Source organism: Dryobates pubescens, chromosome 8 (genome assembly GCF_014839835.1).
Source record: "Dryobates pubescens isolate bDryPub1 chromosome 8, bDryPub1.pri, whole genome shotgun sequence".
Classification (NCBI taxonomy): domain Eukaryota; kingdom Metazoa; phylum Chordata; class Aves; order Piciformes; family Picidae; genus Dryobates; species Dryobates pubescens.
In genome coordinates this window covers 33,630,923-33,649,046 of record NC_071619.1, presented here as the reverse complement: position 1 = coordinate 33,649,046, position 18,124 = coordinate 33,630,923, and the positions used below count along the sequence as shown (strand labels likewise).

At 39.0% G+C, this 18,124-nt stretch overlaps 2 protein-coding genes across 5 annotated transcripts in view; one reads left to right on the top strand and one right to left on the bottom strand.

The window, feature by feature from the left end:
* CMSS1 (cms1 ribosomal small subunit homolog) overlaps nt 1-18,124 on the bottom strand; it is a 236,231-nt gene that overhangs the window by 209,563 nt on the left and 8,544 nt on the right. The gene's annotated exons all lie outside the window — the stretch shown is intronic.
* Nucleotides 1-18,124, top strand: part of FILIP1L (filamin A interacting protein 1 like) — a 189,959-nt gene that overhangs the window by 166,857 nt on the left and 4,978 nt on the right. For all 4 annotated transcript variants that reach the window (XM_054163936.1, XM_054163937.1, XM_054163938.1 and 1 more), the window contains one exon: nt 4,541-7,295. In XM_054163936.1, the coding sequence (XP_054019911.1) occupies nt 4,541-7,295 (2,755 nt within the window). The remainder of the gene's footprint in view (nt 1-4,540; nt 7,296-18,124) is intronic.

The following is an 18,124-nucleotide window of genomic DNA, read 5'->3' as shown; positions in this document are numbered from 1 at the left end:
ATAAATCTGGAGAACATGACATCATGACTGAATACATGGCATTAACATCAGGAAGTTATAGCATGTGTACTGAGGAAAGCAACTGCAGTGAAAGTAGACAAATGCACATTCTTTAAGGACTAAAAAAGCAGGTAACTGGTATTGCAAACAAGTAAGATCATAAGCCACAAAACCCACTTCATAACAGAAGCACTGCCCTGATTCTGTTTAACTACCTAACATTCATGTTCCTAAAACCAATTTCCAGTGCCTGTTTTTGCTGTCTTGGATGCAGAGAGAGTTCTTGTAGTTCTATGAAGTCAACCACTTGGAATTATCCGTGAAAGCTTTGACTATATGATATAGCTGCTTTTGACTAATCTGGAACTAGAGGATCATGAAGTTCAACTGGAAATGAAAACAATAAAAATATTTCATTGGGGAGGGGAGCTCCTATTCTTTTTCTAAACTATTATTTTCTTAAGCCAAATTTTTTTGACCTTTGCATATTTTTGGTAAAATTGTGCTCTCAAATACCACGAATACTCTGTTTCAGGAAGAAAGTATTTTGGAGGGAGTTAGCAAAATGTATTTTCTGTCACAAAAACATGCAAAATGTCACAAAGTGCTATTGTCAGTGACAGCACTTCTTCAATTAAACATTAAATCTGCCTTATCTCAAGTGATATACATAAGAAGGCTGGGAAGGGACTTTTATACAAAGGCATGTAGTGATAGGACAAGGGGCAATGGATTGAAGCTTGGGGAGGGATAGATTTAGACTGGGTATTAGGAAGAAATTCTTTACAGGGAAGGTGATGAGACACTAGAACAGGCTGCCCAAGGAGGTCATAGATGCCCCTTCCCTGGAGGTGTACAAGAACAGGCTGGATGAGCCCTTGAGCAACCTAGTCTAGCAGTGAGGTTGGAACTAGATGATCTTTATGGTCCTTTCCAACCCAAATCATTCCATGAATAACCAAGCCCTGACTTGCAGAAGTCGGGTTGTCCAAAAAAAGCTGACCAACAACCAGCAATTCATTTAAACTAACAAACAAACATGAACCAAAAGCAAACACACAAACAAAATCTCCAAACATTTTAGAGTCCTCTTTGATTCTTGAGTGCGTATGTGCAGACACAGTTGCTGTGACCTACTGAACCACGGAACAGGAATTCAACAGCCAAGGTAAAATACAAATATTAGCAGAACTCCCAGCTGACTTTTACAATATCAGTCTCAACTGTCTGAGAAATCATTGTTTGTTCAGCACTGTTGAGGGCATTTTCTGTGTAGGAATAGATAAATATTTCTGTATAAGAATACATGAATAAGTATACAGTTATCAAAAAGTATTTTGGAGTGACCACAGCCTCTTCAAAATCCAGACTTTATACAATTACCCAGGTTAGACACCAGCAATTCAGACACTTCATTCAAATCAGAGATTTAGTTAAGACTACCTCACTCGAGCACTCAGTTTGGACTAGAACCTCAAGTACTGAATCAAGTCCCAAGCTTTCCAAGACAAGCTTGCTTAAGGTATGAAGGTGGGGGGGAGGGGGGGAATGAAGAGAGAAAACAATTAGGAAAAAATCCCAAATTCCCAAATTGTACATATACTGATGGCTCATTATAAGGACTGCTGAGATTATTCACTCAAAGTTTTGTCAGTTTTTATTCTTTACTTATTATTTATGCACATTTACAATTGTTGGTTACCATTTGGTCTAAAAAGTCTTTTTTTTCTAAAGTAGTTTAAGTGCCATCATTCACTGGAGCATTACAGTTTCATGTGGCCAGAGAGCTACCAACTAGTTAATACAGAAGTGTTGGGTAAAACACTGATTAATTTAGCTGTTAATGACCTCAGCTAAAATTGCTTTACAAAACTACCTTATAGTGAAGCAAGCTAAAATAAATCATATGCTAATAAGCCCAAGTCTATTTTAACAGCATTAATAAATGATGTCTTAACTTCATGCACACACTAGAACTGAGTTCATTCCAAATAAAATTGTTAGTTATGCTTCTGTTATGGTTTCATATCTATGGCAACGGTAAATCATCAACTGAACTTCACTACTAAAGCATTTGGAGACAAGGGTGGGGAGGGAAGATAGGTTTTTATACCAAGAAGAACTCAAAATGAAAGTAGCACTGAAAGTGGACAAAAATTTTTACACCAACAACATAGTAAAATGCTTCCTTTGGAGAGGATGCAGTCTTCTCACTATTTATTTCTTCTGTCAAGCAGCAGCATTCCCTCAAGCTCCTTCCACAAACTCCTTCTTCTCTTACACCTTTTCATGTTTGTTTCCTCATTGTGTTAATTCATTCTCACAAATAATCCAGAGCTGCTTTGACATTAACTGTTTATTGCTACTTTCCCTTCTATCCATTTCTCACATAAAGCATGGAATTACATCCAATATAGTGCAACTTATGCACAAGAATAATATAGTAGGGACGATGAAGATGTTATACAAAATTTCCTAGTTAGACTAATCTGATAGTCAACTGTGGAGTGGCAGGAACTTCCTCTCTCCATACCAGGAAACTGCAGTGTTGCCAAAGGGGATGCCACCAAAGCAGCCTATGAAAAGGCCAGAATACATGCCTCCACTCAGTCAACAGCTAATACAGTGTTGTGCAAAGCAGGCCCTTATCTAAGCTCTTCTAGAACTAAAAAGATGGTTGCAACAGGAAGCTTGTGAGTAGAAAGCTGTAAAGACTCATCACTTGGACAAGGGCATCACAATAATAAACAGGGACAAAGGTGGAACAGGAATCTTATGTTTCAGCAACAACATCTAGAGAGACATCAACATGGGTCAGAGCGGGAGGAAAAAGAGATGATGGGTGCTGAGGCAGTCATTTTGTGCAGCTACAGACCCGATACACAACTCACTTCCCTCACAGGACCTACACAAGTAGAATTGTACCATACATATGAACAACAGTGAAGCATGGAAGTTCTAATACTTTCTTACTTCAAGCTAGGCTTTTCATATTTTTCTTTAGTATAAGAGTATACTTACAGGTTGGCTGGGGGAAAAATCCAATTGAAAGGATGCAAACGTGCTGTGCTAGCCAACCAGAATCATACCTCAGAACAACTCCGTGAGCATTCTTTTGCTTAGAAAAGACCTCTAGAATCAAGTCCAACTATCAATCTGACATCACCATGGCCATTAAACCATGTCCCAAAGTCCTATGTCCACACATTTCATGAACACATCCAGATATCCTGAATCCCTGACAAAGGTCAGTCTCCAAAAGAATCTAATTATTCGAGGTGTTCTTAGCATCTTACATAAACAAATGCACAACCTTATCCCAAGTCTCTAACAAATTCAGTAGGTTTCATCTTAGTGAAGACTGAGTACTAACATAAACTTGCAAACCTAATTTTGGAAAACTATTATTCTCACATGCAACAAATGACAGGACAAGAGGAAACAGACTCAAGTTGTACTAGGAGAGGTTCAGGTTTGATCCTAGGGAAAAACTTCCTTCACAGAAAGGGTTTATCAATTATTGGAACAGGCTGCCCAGAGAAGCAGTAGATACATCTGTGGGTGTATTTAAAAGCCACATGGATGTGGTAATTAGGAACATGGTTTAGTGGTAGTGGCTTAGTAGTAGTAGTGGGATTGTGAGCTCTAGGTACGCAGTTAGACTGGATCTCAAAGGTCTCTTCCAACATCAATAGTTCTATGGTTTTACAGTTATGAAAGCCTTCATGAATCCTGTGAAAGTAGGACTGCACTTAGTTTGTGTCTACAAGTTTTGGATGTAAGATTGAACTCAAGCCTAACAGTCAGCAAAATATTAAGGCTTTCTTAAGTTGCAAGGGCATAACCTGATAAATGTTTTATCTGCTGCCTGCTTTTCTGAGTGTGTGTGTTATGTATGACACAAGGTCACATGGCCTGCATTTTCACTGAGGACTGATTTATCTGTTTATTTTTTGCTCTGATGTGTGGCTTAGAAATTGACATTAGGCAGCCCCACTGTCTAGAGTGGCTGTTTTTTCTTCATGTACTTCAACATCCAGAAGGTTTCATTACAAAACATCAAGACAATTTATAAGTCAATTGAAGTCATTAGGAAGTTTGTGAAGCTGTGAATGATACCTGCCCCTGAGGGCTGTGCTGATTAATTTCTCAAACACTTTGTTAATCACATTTCTTACAAAAACAAAACAAAACAGAAGCCTAAGAGCTGCCTACACGTCCCTAACCTCAGCAAACAGTCAAGATTAGTGTTGTTTCAGTGCAGAACACCAAAAAGTTGTGTTCCACTGCTGAAAACGTAATCAAAGATACATAATTACTGAAGTTAAGTCTAAATGATCACACTGAACTGTCCATTACAAAAGAACTTCCAGGCAGAAAATAAGGCCTTTGGGCACTTCCCCCTTATACGAGAAGTCTGTTTGTAGTTAAAAGTAATTACAAGTTCATATACATCTGGCAGAGATGACATAATATTTCAACTGTGTCTTTAAAGGACCCTTAGAATGACTACAAAATACAATATTATTTCCTCTCACAGATTGAAAAAGCTTCTGGAACAAGAAACAGCTTATCAGGCAAAAAAAGAGAAGGAAAGCAACAAGAAAATAGCCAAACTGAAAGAAGAATTGACTAAACTGAAATCCTTTGCTTTAATGGTGGTGGATGAACAGCAAAGACTTACTGAGCAGTTGAATCAACAAAGTCAAAAAATTCAAGAATTAATCACCTCTGCAGAACAAGCACATAAGAAGCTGGCTTTTGCTGAAGCAAAAATTCAAGAAGAGGGACAGAGAGCTAGCAGGCTGGAGGCTGAACTTCAAGCTCAAAGTGCTAAGACTTCCCAAGACCAAGAAGCAATGATGGCCAAGCTAACTAATGAAGACAGTCAGAATCGTCAGCTTCGGTTAAAATTAACTGCTCTCAGCCGACAAATCGATGAGCTGGAGGAGACCAACAGATCTCTACGAAAAGCAGAGGAAGAACTGCAAGATCTGAGGGATAAGATAAATAAGGGAGAATGTGGGAACTCTGCACTTATGACTGAAGTAGAAGAACTACGGAAACGACTGCTGGAGATGGAAGGAAAAGATGAGGAGCTTATAAAAATGGAGGATCAGTGCCGAGAACTTAATAGAAAGTTAGAAAAAGAAGTATCACAGAGCAAGAACCTTAAAGGGGAAGTCGACAAGCTCCACAAAAGAATTATGGAGCTGGAAAAATTAGAAGATGCTTTCAACAAGAGTAAACAGGAATGTTACTCCTTAAAATGCAACCTAGAAAGAGAGAAAATGTTAACAAAGCAGTTGTCCCATGAGCTGGAGGGCTTGAAAGCTAGAGTTGGTGAGCTTGAAGCAGTTGAAAGCAAGTTAGAAAAAACTGAGTTTACACTTAAAGAAGATTTAACAAAACTGAAAAGTCTAACAGTGATGCTTGTGGATGAAAGAAAAACTATGGGAGAAAAAATAAAGCAAACAGAAGAAAAGCTGCAAGCTGCAACTTCTCAGCTTCAGGTGGAGCAAAATAAAGTGATGTCCATTACAGAAAAATTAATTGAGGAAAGTAAGAAGGCACTGAAATCAAAATCTGATGCAGAGGAAAAAGTATCCAGTGTTACAAAAGAAAGAGATGAACTGAAAAACAAACTCAAAGCAGAAGAGGAGAAAGGAAGTGATCTTGTTTCCAAAGTGAATGTTCTAAGAAAAAGACTTCAATCACTGGAAGCTGTTGAAAAAGAGTTTCTTAAAAATAAACTTAAAGACAGTACTAAATCCAGCACCTCCTTGCAGCAGGAAAACAACAAAATCAAAGAGCTGTCTCAAGAAGTTGAGAGGCTTAAGCAGAAACTGAAAGAAATGAAGGCCATAGAAGATGATCTTATGAAAACTGAAGATGAATTTGAGTCTCTGGAACGAAGATATATCAGTGAACGGGACAGAGCCAAGCTCCTATCAGAGGAGCTGGAGGCTGTGAAAATGGAAGTGGCTAGGTATAAGTTAACAGAAAAGACAGAGTCCAATCAAGAGCAGCGCCTTTTCATGAAGCTCAAAGAAGAGGAAGCTAAATCAAGTCATCTTTCCAGAGAAGTAGATGCACTGAAAGAGAAAATTCATGAATACATGGCAACAGAAGACCTAATATGTCACCTTCGAGGTGATCACACAGTCTTACAGAAGAAACTCCTCCAGCAGGAAAACAAGAACAGGGAGTTAGCAAGAGAAATGGAAACTCTCACAAAAGAATTGGACAGGTATAGACGCTTCAGCAAGAATGTCAGGCCTGGGCTCAATGGAAGGAGAATTTCTGACTTGCAAGTTTTTTCTAAAGAAGTCCAGACAGATCCAGCAGACAATGAACCACCCGATTATAAAACTCTCATGCCTTTAGAGAGAACAGTCATAAACGGGCAGCTGTATGAAGATGGTGATAATGAGGACAAAGACAACAATGAGGTGGAACAAACAGTGTCTTTCAAAAGCAACTCATCCAGTGCAAATGCTGTGAACAAAAAATTATGGATCCCTTGGATGAAGTCCAAAGAGAGCCAACCACAAAATGGAAAGACTCACACAAAGCAAAACGGAAATTGTGCACAGACTGGAGACTTCGTGCTAAGCCATACACCTGGCCAACCTCTTCACATAAAAGTAACTCCAGACCATGGACAGAACACAGCAACACTTGAAATAACCAGTCCTACCACTGAAAGTCCTCACTCCTACACAAGCACAGCAGTCATACCCAACTGTGGCACTCCAAAGCAAAGAATAACCATTATTCAAAATGCTCCCTTGACACCTGCAAAATCAAAAGCAGCAGAGAGTTACACGAGCCCGGAGCATGTAATTTCTCCTATTACTATGGCTACTTTTTCAAGATCTCAGACTCCTGAATCATGTGGTTCTTTAACTCCTGAAAGAACAATGTCCCCTTTGGCTTTACCAGGCTCAAGTTCTCAGGAACAAATGCTCTCCCCGGAGCCTCTAGAGATGGGAGCCAAGCACACTGTTTTTAGAGTATCCCCAGACAGGCAGTCGTCGTGGCAGTTCCAGAGATCTAACAGTACGGGATCAAGTGTCATAACTACTGAGGATAACAAAATCCACATCCATTTAGGAAGTCCCTACGTCCAAGCTCTCACCAATTCCAAGCCCACCAGCCCTTGTAACCCAGTGCAAGACAACAGAACTCCAGCACTAGCTAATGGCCTACCCAGTAAGCCCACCAATAAAATCACCAGCAGTATTACTATCACACCAACAGCCACTCCTCTCCCACGGCAATCACAAATTACAGTAAGTAATGTCTATAACTGACCCCCATCCATGCTGACAACCTTACCAGCAACCCATCCTGTTTTTTCATCCCAGCAAGAATTATTTGGAGCAACCCATTTACTTTGGGAGAGATCTGTGCATGAACTATACAACAGTATATGGAACTAACCTTAAGGTTTGCCTGCTTAGTGTTATCGAGTGTGCACTTACTGTATATCTTCTCACTGAAATACAGTTATGTAAAATATTTAGTCTTGCACTTGTATAAATGCATCTTTTATGTATTTCTGTTTTCAAAATAACTCACTTTTGACTGCAATTTGCCTTGGTAAATTACTTTAACATGACAGAAACAGTAAATAATTGATTATTTTTATCATTGCTTGCAGAATATTTTTGTTGGTTATGTGTGTGGGGATTTTTTGTGGTGTTTTTGTTTGTTTGTTGGGGTTTTTTTTTTGCATGTATGCTAGAATTTGAATTAAGCCATAACATCGCCTGACAAATTCAGGTAAGATTTGATTTCCTGCTATTTCCCAACTCCTCGTAGCACTCACTTCAGATCATCATCAGGACATCACACACAGGTTGTGTTTGTTGTTTTTTTTTTTTCCCCAGAAAAACTGCTGTCATTTAGGTACACATTAAAACAATAAACAGAAACATTCATATATTTAAAGGACAACTCAGACAATGGATTCACATAAATACTCAAAATACAGGCTGTTTAGAAGTGCTTCTAGTCATAGGACAAGGGGCAGTGGTTTTAAACTGGAGCAGGGTAGATATAGGTTGGACATAAGGAAGAAGTTCTTTGCAATGAAGGTGGTGAAATAATGGAACAGGTTGCCCAGAGATGTGGTTGAGGCCCCATCCCTGGAGATACTCAAGGCCAAATCTGATGGGGCCCCGAGAAATCTGATCTAGTTGGAAATGTCACTGCTCAGTGCAAGGGCGTTGGACAAGATGACCTTTGAGGGTCCTTTCCAACCTGATGCATTCTGTGATTCCATCAGTTCAGCATACAATACACATTACATGGGTACACTTCAGAGATAAGATTAGCAAACTATGGTGAACCTTCTTGTTCTTCATACTAGAGACAGAGTAAGTTTGATAGAGCAGTAAGTAGCACTAGACCAACTCTCCAAACATGTGCCTCTAGTACTATAGTAAATAGGAGTACCACAAAAAAAAAATTAAGGTATTTCAAAGATGGATACAGTGCTAATGCCTGAGAAAATGACAGAAGCATAAGCAATCTGCCCTTCACAGCTGTGCCAAACAGTCAATCCTAACCTCCCAGAAGACATTGCTAATAGTGCACCAACTTCATGCAGAACGTAGATCAACCCAAACTGACCTGAAATGCACTTTCAAATGTTTCTTCTTCAAGAGCTGCAAACTGCAAGTGTAAATTGGACTGGCTACCTTTTATTCTAAAAACAATAAGAGTATCTTACTGTAAAAATTCTGCTTCTTATGCTCTTGGGGAAGGAGGTGGGGGGAGGAAGAACACACAAACTGTACTCTTAAAAATTAAACCTCCTTATCAACAAGGAAGTTTGGAGGTAAGCTGAAAGTCCTCCTTCACTGAACCCGTATCTTTATGCTGTTTACATTATCTAGTACAAAAATAATTTCTGCAGTATAATTTAGCAAGTGATTCAGCAAAGGACTTTGGCACATGCTTTCACATAACAATGAGACTTTTATCATTAAGTCCTTTCAAGAGACAGGAATCTAAACTATTACAACTGTAGGTAAGAACCAATTTTAGAAGGATCAGTTTCTTCTATTGAAAAGCACAGCCTACTACCCATATAGAGTTTTCTGAGTAAAATTAACAATGGGAAGAAAAAATGTATTAGCTTGTAAGATATGTGATAGGAATGGATATAACAAAAGTATTACAGTTGAGCTGTGGCAAATTATAAAAGGTAAAGCATAGACCTGCACAAGCCTGGCTTAATGCCCTGCTGATACAACACCTCCTGAAGGTATTTGGCTTTGTAAGTGGTCCTTCCCACTTGTTTTGTCTCAGTTTATCTGCGCTGACTGCAAAAGTGAGATCTGACTAAGATCTCAGTCAGAACAAATACACAAAGCAAACCTTGGCTCCTACTGAGTTCAGCAAAAGTTACTGATGGAGACAGCAGCCAGGATTCAGGCAAGATGATAATAAGTTTAATGTGTTAATTATATGAATAAGTTACTTAACTACATTCATGTTGCATATCTGTAACCATAGGGCTTATTCCATATTAAAATGTACAAACCACATTCTCTGCACTTCTACTGCACAGCCTGCTGATCCATATCCAAGCTCTCTGCAGGGGCACATTGCAAACAATACTGAGTAACTGCGTCTGAAGTACACAATTGCCATTGTATTAACAAACACTAGTCTCCAAAAATTAATGCAATAACAGCTGTCCTCCAGAAGCATTAATATGTTCTTCAGTTGGACTTAAAACTCTTGTAGAAAAAAACATTTTATCTCATATCTGCATTCCAGAATACGCAGAAATGTGTTGATCATTAACCACCCGGCCATCTATTATGCCTTGTTAAGGAAAAGCACATAGAAGGACACAGCAGTAAGCACACCCAGTCCTCTGGACGATGGCCAAGTTACTATGAATACAAAACCCAGGTGAGAGTTCATACCACTTCTAAGTTTAATAATGAAACAGGGCAAGACATCTCTGTCTGTCTTAATTCTTACACTAGTGATGGTTAACCAGTAAGTGTCCAATTAACAGAAGATGAAGGAAGCAGCCATTCATGACCATTAATTCAAATTAAAGCCATCATCATTGCCTGCAAATGAACTTGCCCTGTTTCCTAAAAACACACCTTGATTAAGGGATGCTTATATTCCCCTGCTCATGAAACAATCTATGTGTAGGTCTTACCTTACTTGACAATGGAATTTATGTCTTTCAACAGATGAAAATTCAAATAATTCTATGGACTAAAAGTAAGGTTTGCAGAATAAAAGTCGATAATCCTGACTGAATTCCTAAGCTATATTTCAAAGCACACAGCAAGGAACATCAACATCTGGAGGTACTTTGTTGAGAGATGAAATTTAATTGTTTCAACAGAGATAAGATACCTGTAATTTTATCATAAAGTAACAAATAGGAAGCATATCTTAATTGCAAGGAAATTACCTATTTACAAATTCAGTTTACAAATTAATCTCGAGTTGTTCAGATCACCACTTCCCTGCTTCCATGGCAGAGAAAAAGAAAACAGCAGAGCAAGGAGAAAATTAAATTAGTTCTTTGCAAATTGATTTAAATACTCTGAAAAAAAAAACCAAAACCATCATGCATAAGATTACCAAAATTCAATCAAGTAATGCAGCTTTCCTAGGAATTTCAAGCACTCCACAAAAGGTAAGTATTGCTGTTAATGTTTTCAGCATTTGCCCAAAAGCATAAAATCTGACAGGTATGCAATGAGCCAATTAAATGCTGAAGGGAAATACTGTCACAAAGTAGCATGCATCAGGCAGATTAAACTGTGAAAGAGAGTCTAAAAGCAGTTTTCAGCAGATCATAAAATCATGGCTTCTCTTTTCCAAAAACTCTTCATCAGCATCTCCTCTGAAATATACAACCAAAAGATTCAGGACAGAGGGTAAGTTCCCAGGAAAAGAAAGGGAGAGTTAACTGGTAAAAGTGGCAAAAATTATCAGTCCACTTTCCTTCATCTTTTCAGCTTCATTTCAGTAAGCAAAGGAAGGCAAGCAAGAGTGGCACAAACAGTTCGGCGCTCAGCATTTGTAAGTCATTCTTTTGATGTGATTCGGTATTGCAGATGAAATAGTTGTAATTTTTGTCCTTACAGGGAGGATGGATTAAGGGAGGGAGGGAAAAGGGGGGAAAGGAAAGAAAAGACATTAAGAAGCAATAATGGTATTTGAAAGCGAAGTACTCATCCATCCACCAAGAGGTAGTTACTTAAAACCCTCCCTTGGGTAGCTAATTAAGAAATAGAAGTGACAAGAGTTTCAAAAGCAGACAGCTCAACATTCCTGATCCAAAGCACAACAAACAGCATGGTGTCTGGGGACAGAATGTAAGGCTGCAGTAAGGAAAAAGATCTGTACGTAAATGTCTCATCCAAGGCTTAAGAAGGCGTGCTCCCCACACTGGGGACAAAATAATCAGAAACAGAGTTGTACAGCACCACTTTCTGATTAAGACTGCACTGGTGCTGCAGTGTTAGGTGATGGAAATGGTATAACCATCTGCAAGATGACTTTGTCCCTAGGATACAGATACTGACACAGGCAAAACAAAAACTGACAACTGCCTAATCTCCAGGCTTAAGCAAAGACTACCAAAACATTATGTTACCAAGAAACAGAAGAGAAAAGGATCTTATGCTTGAAGTACAGAACAAGTGGGTGTATAAAGACATTTTAAAATTAACACCAAGTATTGCATGTGGGAAATTGCTAAAAAAAAGGACAGGACCAACCTCAAAAATTTGAGAAACATGAAGTGTTTTTACAAACCTGCAGTCTGTGGCCCCAAAATGTAGCTGACTACACTCCAGTAGCACCCACCAGACCATGGGCACCCAGACAGCCTCAAGTATCAGAGATGCCAGCTGAACATGATACTCATTTTGGGTACAAGAAGGAAGACCTGGAATAACTTTTCACTTCTCAGTCAGTGGCCTGAGATCATGGGGTCTTTATATAGGGATGGGCAAGAGAAGTTCCCTACCTTTCTTCACTGCTACCACATCACATATTGCAAAATACTGCCTTTTCAGTTATGCTGTCATTGCTGTTCGAGAAGGCAGCACTGTGAACCAGGTCAAGAAACTAACATGAGGCATGGCGGGGGCGGGGGGAATTTGTAAACAAAACCCACAAAACAAATGAAGAAACATTAAAAAAAAAAACAACACACACACCCACCCACCAAAACACAAACCAAGCAAGCCAAAAAACCCTAACAAAACAAAACCAACCCCAAACACAATGCCACCAGCACAATCCACACATCTCCATTAAACAAATAAATAAATACCAATCCCCAGGATCCACCTAAAGATCTGCATCAGCATAACTGATGCGGCAAGCAGAAAGGATGATGAGCACTGAAATCACTGCCAAAGCTCTGGTCCCATCACCTTAGATGCTACCATGTGGCTAAAGAGATACAGTTAGGCAAGCAAATACAAAAAGCACTTCAGGTGTACCACAAACATTAATCAGACGAAGAAATTACTTCTCTTTCTGGAGAGAAATTAATGCATTGGTGTAAAAATCACAACAAGGCAGCTTCAGTTGTGATTCGAATCTAGAATTTCTTATCCTTGAATGTTTCCTATTCAGGTTCACAGAATCACAGAATTGTCTTGGTTGGAAAAGACCTCCAAGATCATCAAGTCCAATTGTCAATATAAGACCACCATGGCCACTAAACCATGTCCTGAAGTACCACTTTCCTGAACACCTCCACAGACAATGACTCTAGTTTTAAATATTTTTTTTTCTTTAATTAGATATATGTTTGAAATAGGACTAGGATTAACACACCTATAAATATGGCCTTCACAGATGAAACCAGGCTGCTCCCACATAGAAAAAGGAAAAAAAAAGTTATAAAGATAAAAACAGAGGTTATTTTTCCCTTCTCCATGCACAAAACAGTTGGGCCCAACCTTGTTACCCCCTATGCTTCTCCAACATTCCCATATTAACTAATATTGGAAAAATATATTCAAAGCTTTTGAACAGAAAATACTGACATTTTAATGTTAAAAGGTCCAGGTACAAGCACAGTTACATACATCTTTTAACTTCAAAATACCCCAACACCCATCTCCCTACCTGCCCACAACCTGTATAGAATAAAACCTGCTGCCAAAAATCTTACTGAATAAACAGCAACACTACTTTAAAACAAATGAATTGATGACTTCAAACAGATTTGTAAAACAGTTATATAAAACCACTAAGTTAAGCACCAGCAGAAGCATTTAAGTGCTGGCACTACCCTCTCCTGGACAGCATTAATACTGCAGTGTGTTTAGCATGGTTTAAAAGGTCCATACTACTACTGTTCTTAAGGTTTCTAGGTGCCCTAACAAAGTGCCCAAGATCCCTTCTTGTTTCAAGAGAAAAAGGGAAGAAAACTAACAAGAAGAAACAGCTGTGTGACAACATGGATCACAGAATGATAGAACATCTCAAGTTGGAAGGGACCCTTAAGGATCATCTCCTCACAGGGCTACCTAAAACTAAACCATATGACTAAGAGTGTCATCCAGACACTCCCTGGACTCTGACAGGCTTGGTGCCATAATCAAGTGGAGAGCCTGTTCCAGAGATTACCACCCTCTTAATGCAGAACCTTTTCTTTCTACATTTCCTTGTGTGTTATCTCTGGTTACCAGACAGAGGAACTAAGCACGTCCTCCTTCAATGCCTTCCATGAGGAAGTCGCATACTGTTGATGAGGTCAGCCTTCAGCCTTCTCTTCTCCCAGGTAACCAGTCCCACATAAATTCTTCTTCTAGGAGAGCTGACCCATAACATAACCTTACCTTTCTCTGCATCTTGTCAATTATCTATTAAAAAAAACATAAAATCACATTTCCCAGCAAAGACATGTCCCAAGAAAAGCAAGGCATGTAAGAGAATTTTGGTAACCAAGAACACAATTTCTGCCTCCCAAATCTATCCAACTGTGCTTCTTTTCCCCATCACCAGAAAGTGGATTTCAGTTAGTGCTCAGGAAATATGACCACAGTGACACATTTGGGGACATGACTGAAAATCATGTCATGTAATAATGGAAAATATTTCTAATATTAATATTGGGGTTTTTTCCTGTCAATTAAGGTCATATTATTTAAATATTCTTATAGGTCATATTATTAAACTATTATTTTACAAGGGCTTGTACTGCTAGGATGAGGGGGAACAGCCTTAAGTTAGAAGAGACTGCATATTAGAAAGAAATTCTTTACAAGTGAGGGTGATGGGAAATGAGAACAGGTTGCCCAGGGGAGCTGGGGATGCCTCTTCCTGGAAGTGTTCAAGGCCAGGTTGGATAGGGCCTAGAGCACCCTCATCCATGGCAGGATGGTTGGAACTTGATGATCTTTAAGGTCCCTTCCAACCCAAACCATTCTATGATTGTATGAAATCAGGAGTATTGTAATAAGCCAAATATCAGCAGAGGAGTAGAAACTGCAACAAGTAGGGCTTAGAAGGGGAACTCAGGACATTTTCCAGCCTAATTGCTTACTGCAAGTCAACTTAAACCCTGCCAAACAAATTCCTGGTTCATGCTGTTTCAAAAAACTTCTGCAACCACAATTTCAATTATCCCAGGAATCTGAAACACCCTTTCTATTAAGAATCTTGTTAATTTCTGAACTATAAACTTTTATTTCCATATTTGCTCTCTTATCCCTCCGCTAGACTTCAAACACTCTTTCATCAGCAACAGATGTCCACATTTTAGAAGACAATTATCATGTCTTTACTCAGTTTTCTCCAGATTAAGCAAACTCAATTTCTCTCTGATTTAATATCCAAGTACTACAATTGTGCAGATTATTAATCATTCTCCCTTTGCAGAGCTGTTTATAATAGTGTGACAATGCAGTGCTCCAAGCCGGACAATATCCTGGCTAAGGATTTACCAACATTACTACATATTAGTATTATTTATACTTGTCCTGCTTGCACATCTTAACATGCACACAAAGGGGCTGCATAAAAGGAAATGCAACTGACAACTTTCTCTGGATTCCTCAAAGATAGATACCTACTTAAAGAAAAGGAAGGGTGTGAATTGGTCAGTTGAGAAGACCTAACCAGAAATTTCAGTCAAACCTGTCTTGTTTGGAGACCAAAGAGAATGTTGAGATATCTCATCAGTTAAATTTAAGCCGCTCTCACTTGCTGATGTGGTTTACACTGACTGCATTCAATCATCCAGAAATAAACAGGGATGCTTCTGCTGGCACAGATGTGTGGCCTTCTCTCTTCAGCATCATCCTGGTCACTTTCACTAAAGTTGAAAATTATACTCTCTGTTGCTTAAATTTCTTAAAACTAAAGGTTTAAGTAGTGAGAATGAACCTTATGTAGTCATTGCTCCAAGTAAGAAAACTTCCAGCAGAAATACTACATATTCCTACCTAGTTAAATGCAAACAGCTTAAACAGGAAACAAAGCATGCACCATACTTCCAGGAAAATAAATACAAGCTAGTAATTAATAACTAAATAATAAATATTAGTACCAAAGGAAAAAGAACTACTTGAACAGCACAGCAGCAGAGAAACAGACATATTTTCTCTCCCTGACCCTGCTTTATTCCACTCCCCATTGTATCAGAGTAAAACACCTGATAGCCCAGATATAGCAGATAGTGCAAAAAAGAACCCAAATTATGTACAGAACATGTATCCTGGTATTCCAGAGCATCCTTTCACAGCTGACTCCCTAAAATCAAGGGAGGCCTTTTTCACAGACAGTTAATAAAATTTCACAATTATCACCCCTGGAGTGTTTGTCCTGGTCCTTGAAGTACCTGCTTTTCTTCACTATGAAATAACAAACACAGCCACTACCTGTGAGTTCTCACTCCCACATCCTTTCCTCTTGCTGATTTCTATTACAGATGATTGATGTTTACTTCAAAAGTTAATTTAAAACTGAGGAAGTTAAAAGATCTTTATAAAATTGCAGCTTTCTTAATTCTTAGGTCACTGCTTAGCTTGAGAACATGTTTTAACTGCTTCTTTCCAAAACTGCAGGCACTATGGACAAAAAATTTAGTATTTCCTGAGTCCAACACCTTGAACAAATACAATACTGTTATAGTTACAGCCAGACAAGCCACATAATCTTCTCATTTCAAAAATGTGGCTAGTTTAATGTCTTCAGGGTTGGTTGTCCTCATTGTTTCAGTAATTATTTGGTGATAATTAACTTTGTTTAGAAACATTCAGTAAAGGCAAACCACAAAACTACTCAGGTAGCTTCTGGGTAACATTTAATTTCTAGGGGTGTTTAATCAGAGCACTGGTAAGGACTTAAAAGGGCTCTCCTTTCTCCAGAACACAAAGGAGTTGTTGTTTTTTTTTCAAGGATAAACATATCTTATTTCCTCTTCTATCACCTTTACAAATATAAAAAGTGGCCTACAGATAGGAATCTCTGAATGCCAGGTTAGAACAGACCCCAAGAATCAACTGGTCCAACCTTTCTAGGTAATAGTAGAGTTGACATGAGATGGCCCAGCACCCTGTCAAGCTGAATCTTAAAACTGACCAATATAGGGGAACCCACTGCTTCCCTGGGGAGATGATTCCAATGTCTAACTGTTCTCATGGTGAAAAATTTTCTTCTGGAGTCCAAGCAGAATCTCCCCAGGAGTAGCTTGTACCCATATATGGTGAGGTACAATCACTGAAGTGCAAGTTTAGCTGTGCTGCCACAAAAATCTAATACTGGTATAGTTTATTTGCATACGAAAAAAGCCCTATAATACAGCTGTTATCTTCAATTTTCAGTCTATGCCAGTAGTTGGATCTGTTCAATTATTGTGGCTATCAGCAAACATAAACAACACGCACAAAAGAAGGCAATATGGATACTTGATAAAGTCATCAGTTACAATGCAAGTCTCAGCACTAACTGGTAATTGAGATGTATTCAGGCCTGTGATTTAAAACTGCAAAACAGAACATCACTCTGAGTTACCACAATTGGGGTTTTTTTGTTTGTAATGCAATCTGACAACTCAGAAGGCCATGTTGTAAAAGGTGGTTTTCACCAGCTGGAACTATAGGCACGAACTATAGGCCAGATCACAAGGGTATTTTCACACCTAACTTGCCACAGATTATAATAAGACCTTAGAGCCTGAATACCAATTAGGTTCACAAAACCTATAAAAATCTGGGCCTATAAACACCTTCTTCAACTACTAACACTGCTAATGAGCTACAAGCAGAATTCTCCAACCACTATGTACCCTGTGAAATCCTGGAACTGGAACACTTCTCAAAAAACCCTGAAAGAACACAACCACCCAAGCACAATTCTTTCTTAGAGATACAATCACACATCAGCATGCAAGACTTTACATAAATATTTTATCTATTCATCTCAATATGTTTAGTAAATGATGGCTAATCTAATTAATTTCATAGTTAAGAAACTGAGGCACATTCTGCATCATAGAATCATAGAACTGTTGAGGTTGCAAGAGACCTCTGAGATCATGAAGTCCAACTGCTAAATTTGCCATCTCTAAACCTGCATCCGACAGTAGCACTGCTGGTAATAACCCACCCAAATGTTTTATTCTCAATACTATGCCACATCTAACAGGCCTAAAACATAGCCAGAAGGCAAACTGTTCCAACTCAGTACCCAAGGGAGGCCATCCAGCACTGGCACAGTCATCCCCTATAACATGAGCATCTTTCTTAGCACAGTGCCTTTTGTAATGGAAGCAAAATCACAGAATCACAGAATAACAGTGGTTGGAAAGGACCCCTGAACATCATTGTGTCCAACTCCCCTACCAGGACAGGATCACCAAAAGCAGATCACATAGGAACATATCCAGGCAGGCCTTCAAAGTCTCCATAGACAGACACATCACCACCACTTCTCTGGGCAACCTGTTCCAGTGCTCTGCCACCCACACGGGAAAGAATTTCCTTCTCATGTTTAGATGGAACTTCCTATTTTCAAGTTTATGTCCACTGCCTCTTGTCCTACCACTGGGAACCACTGAAAAGAGCCTGGCCCCATCTTGGTGACACCCACCCCTTAGATATCT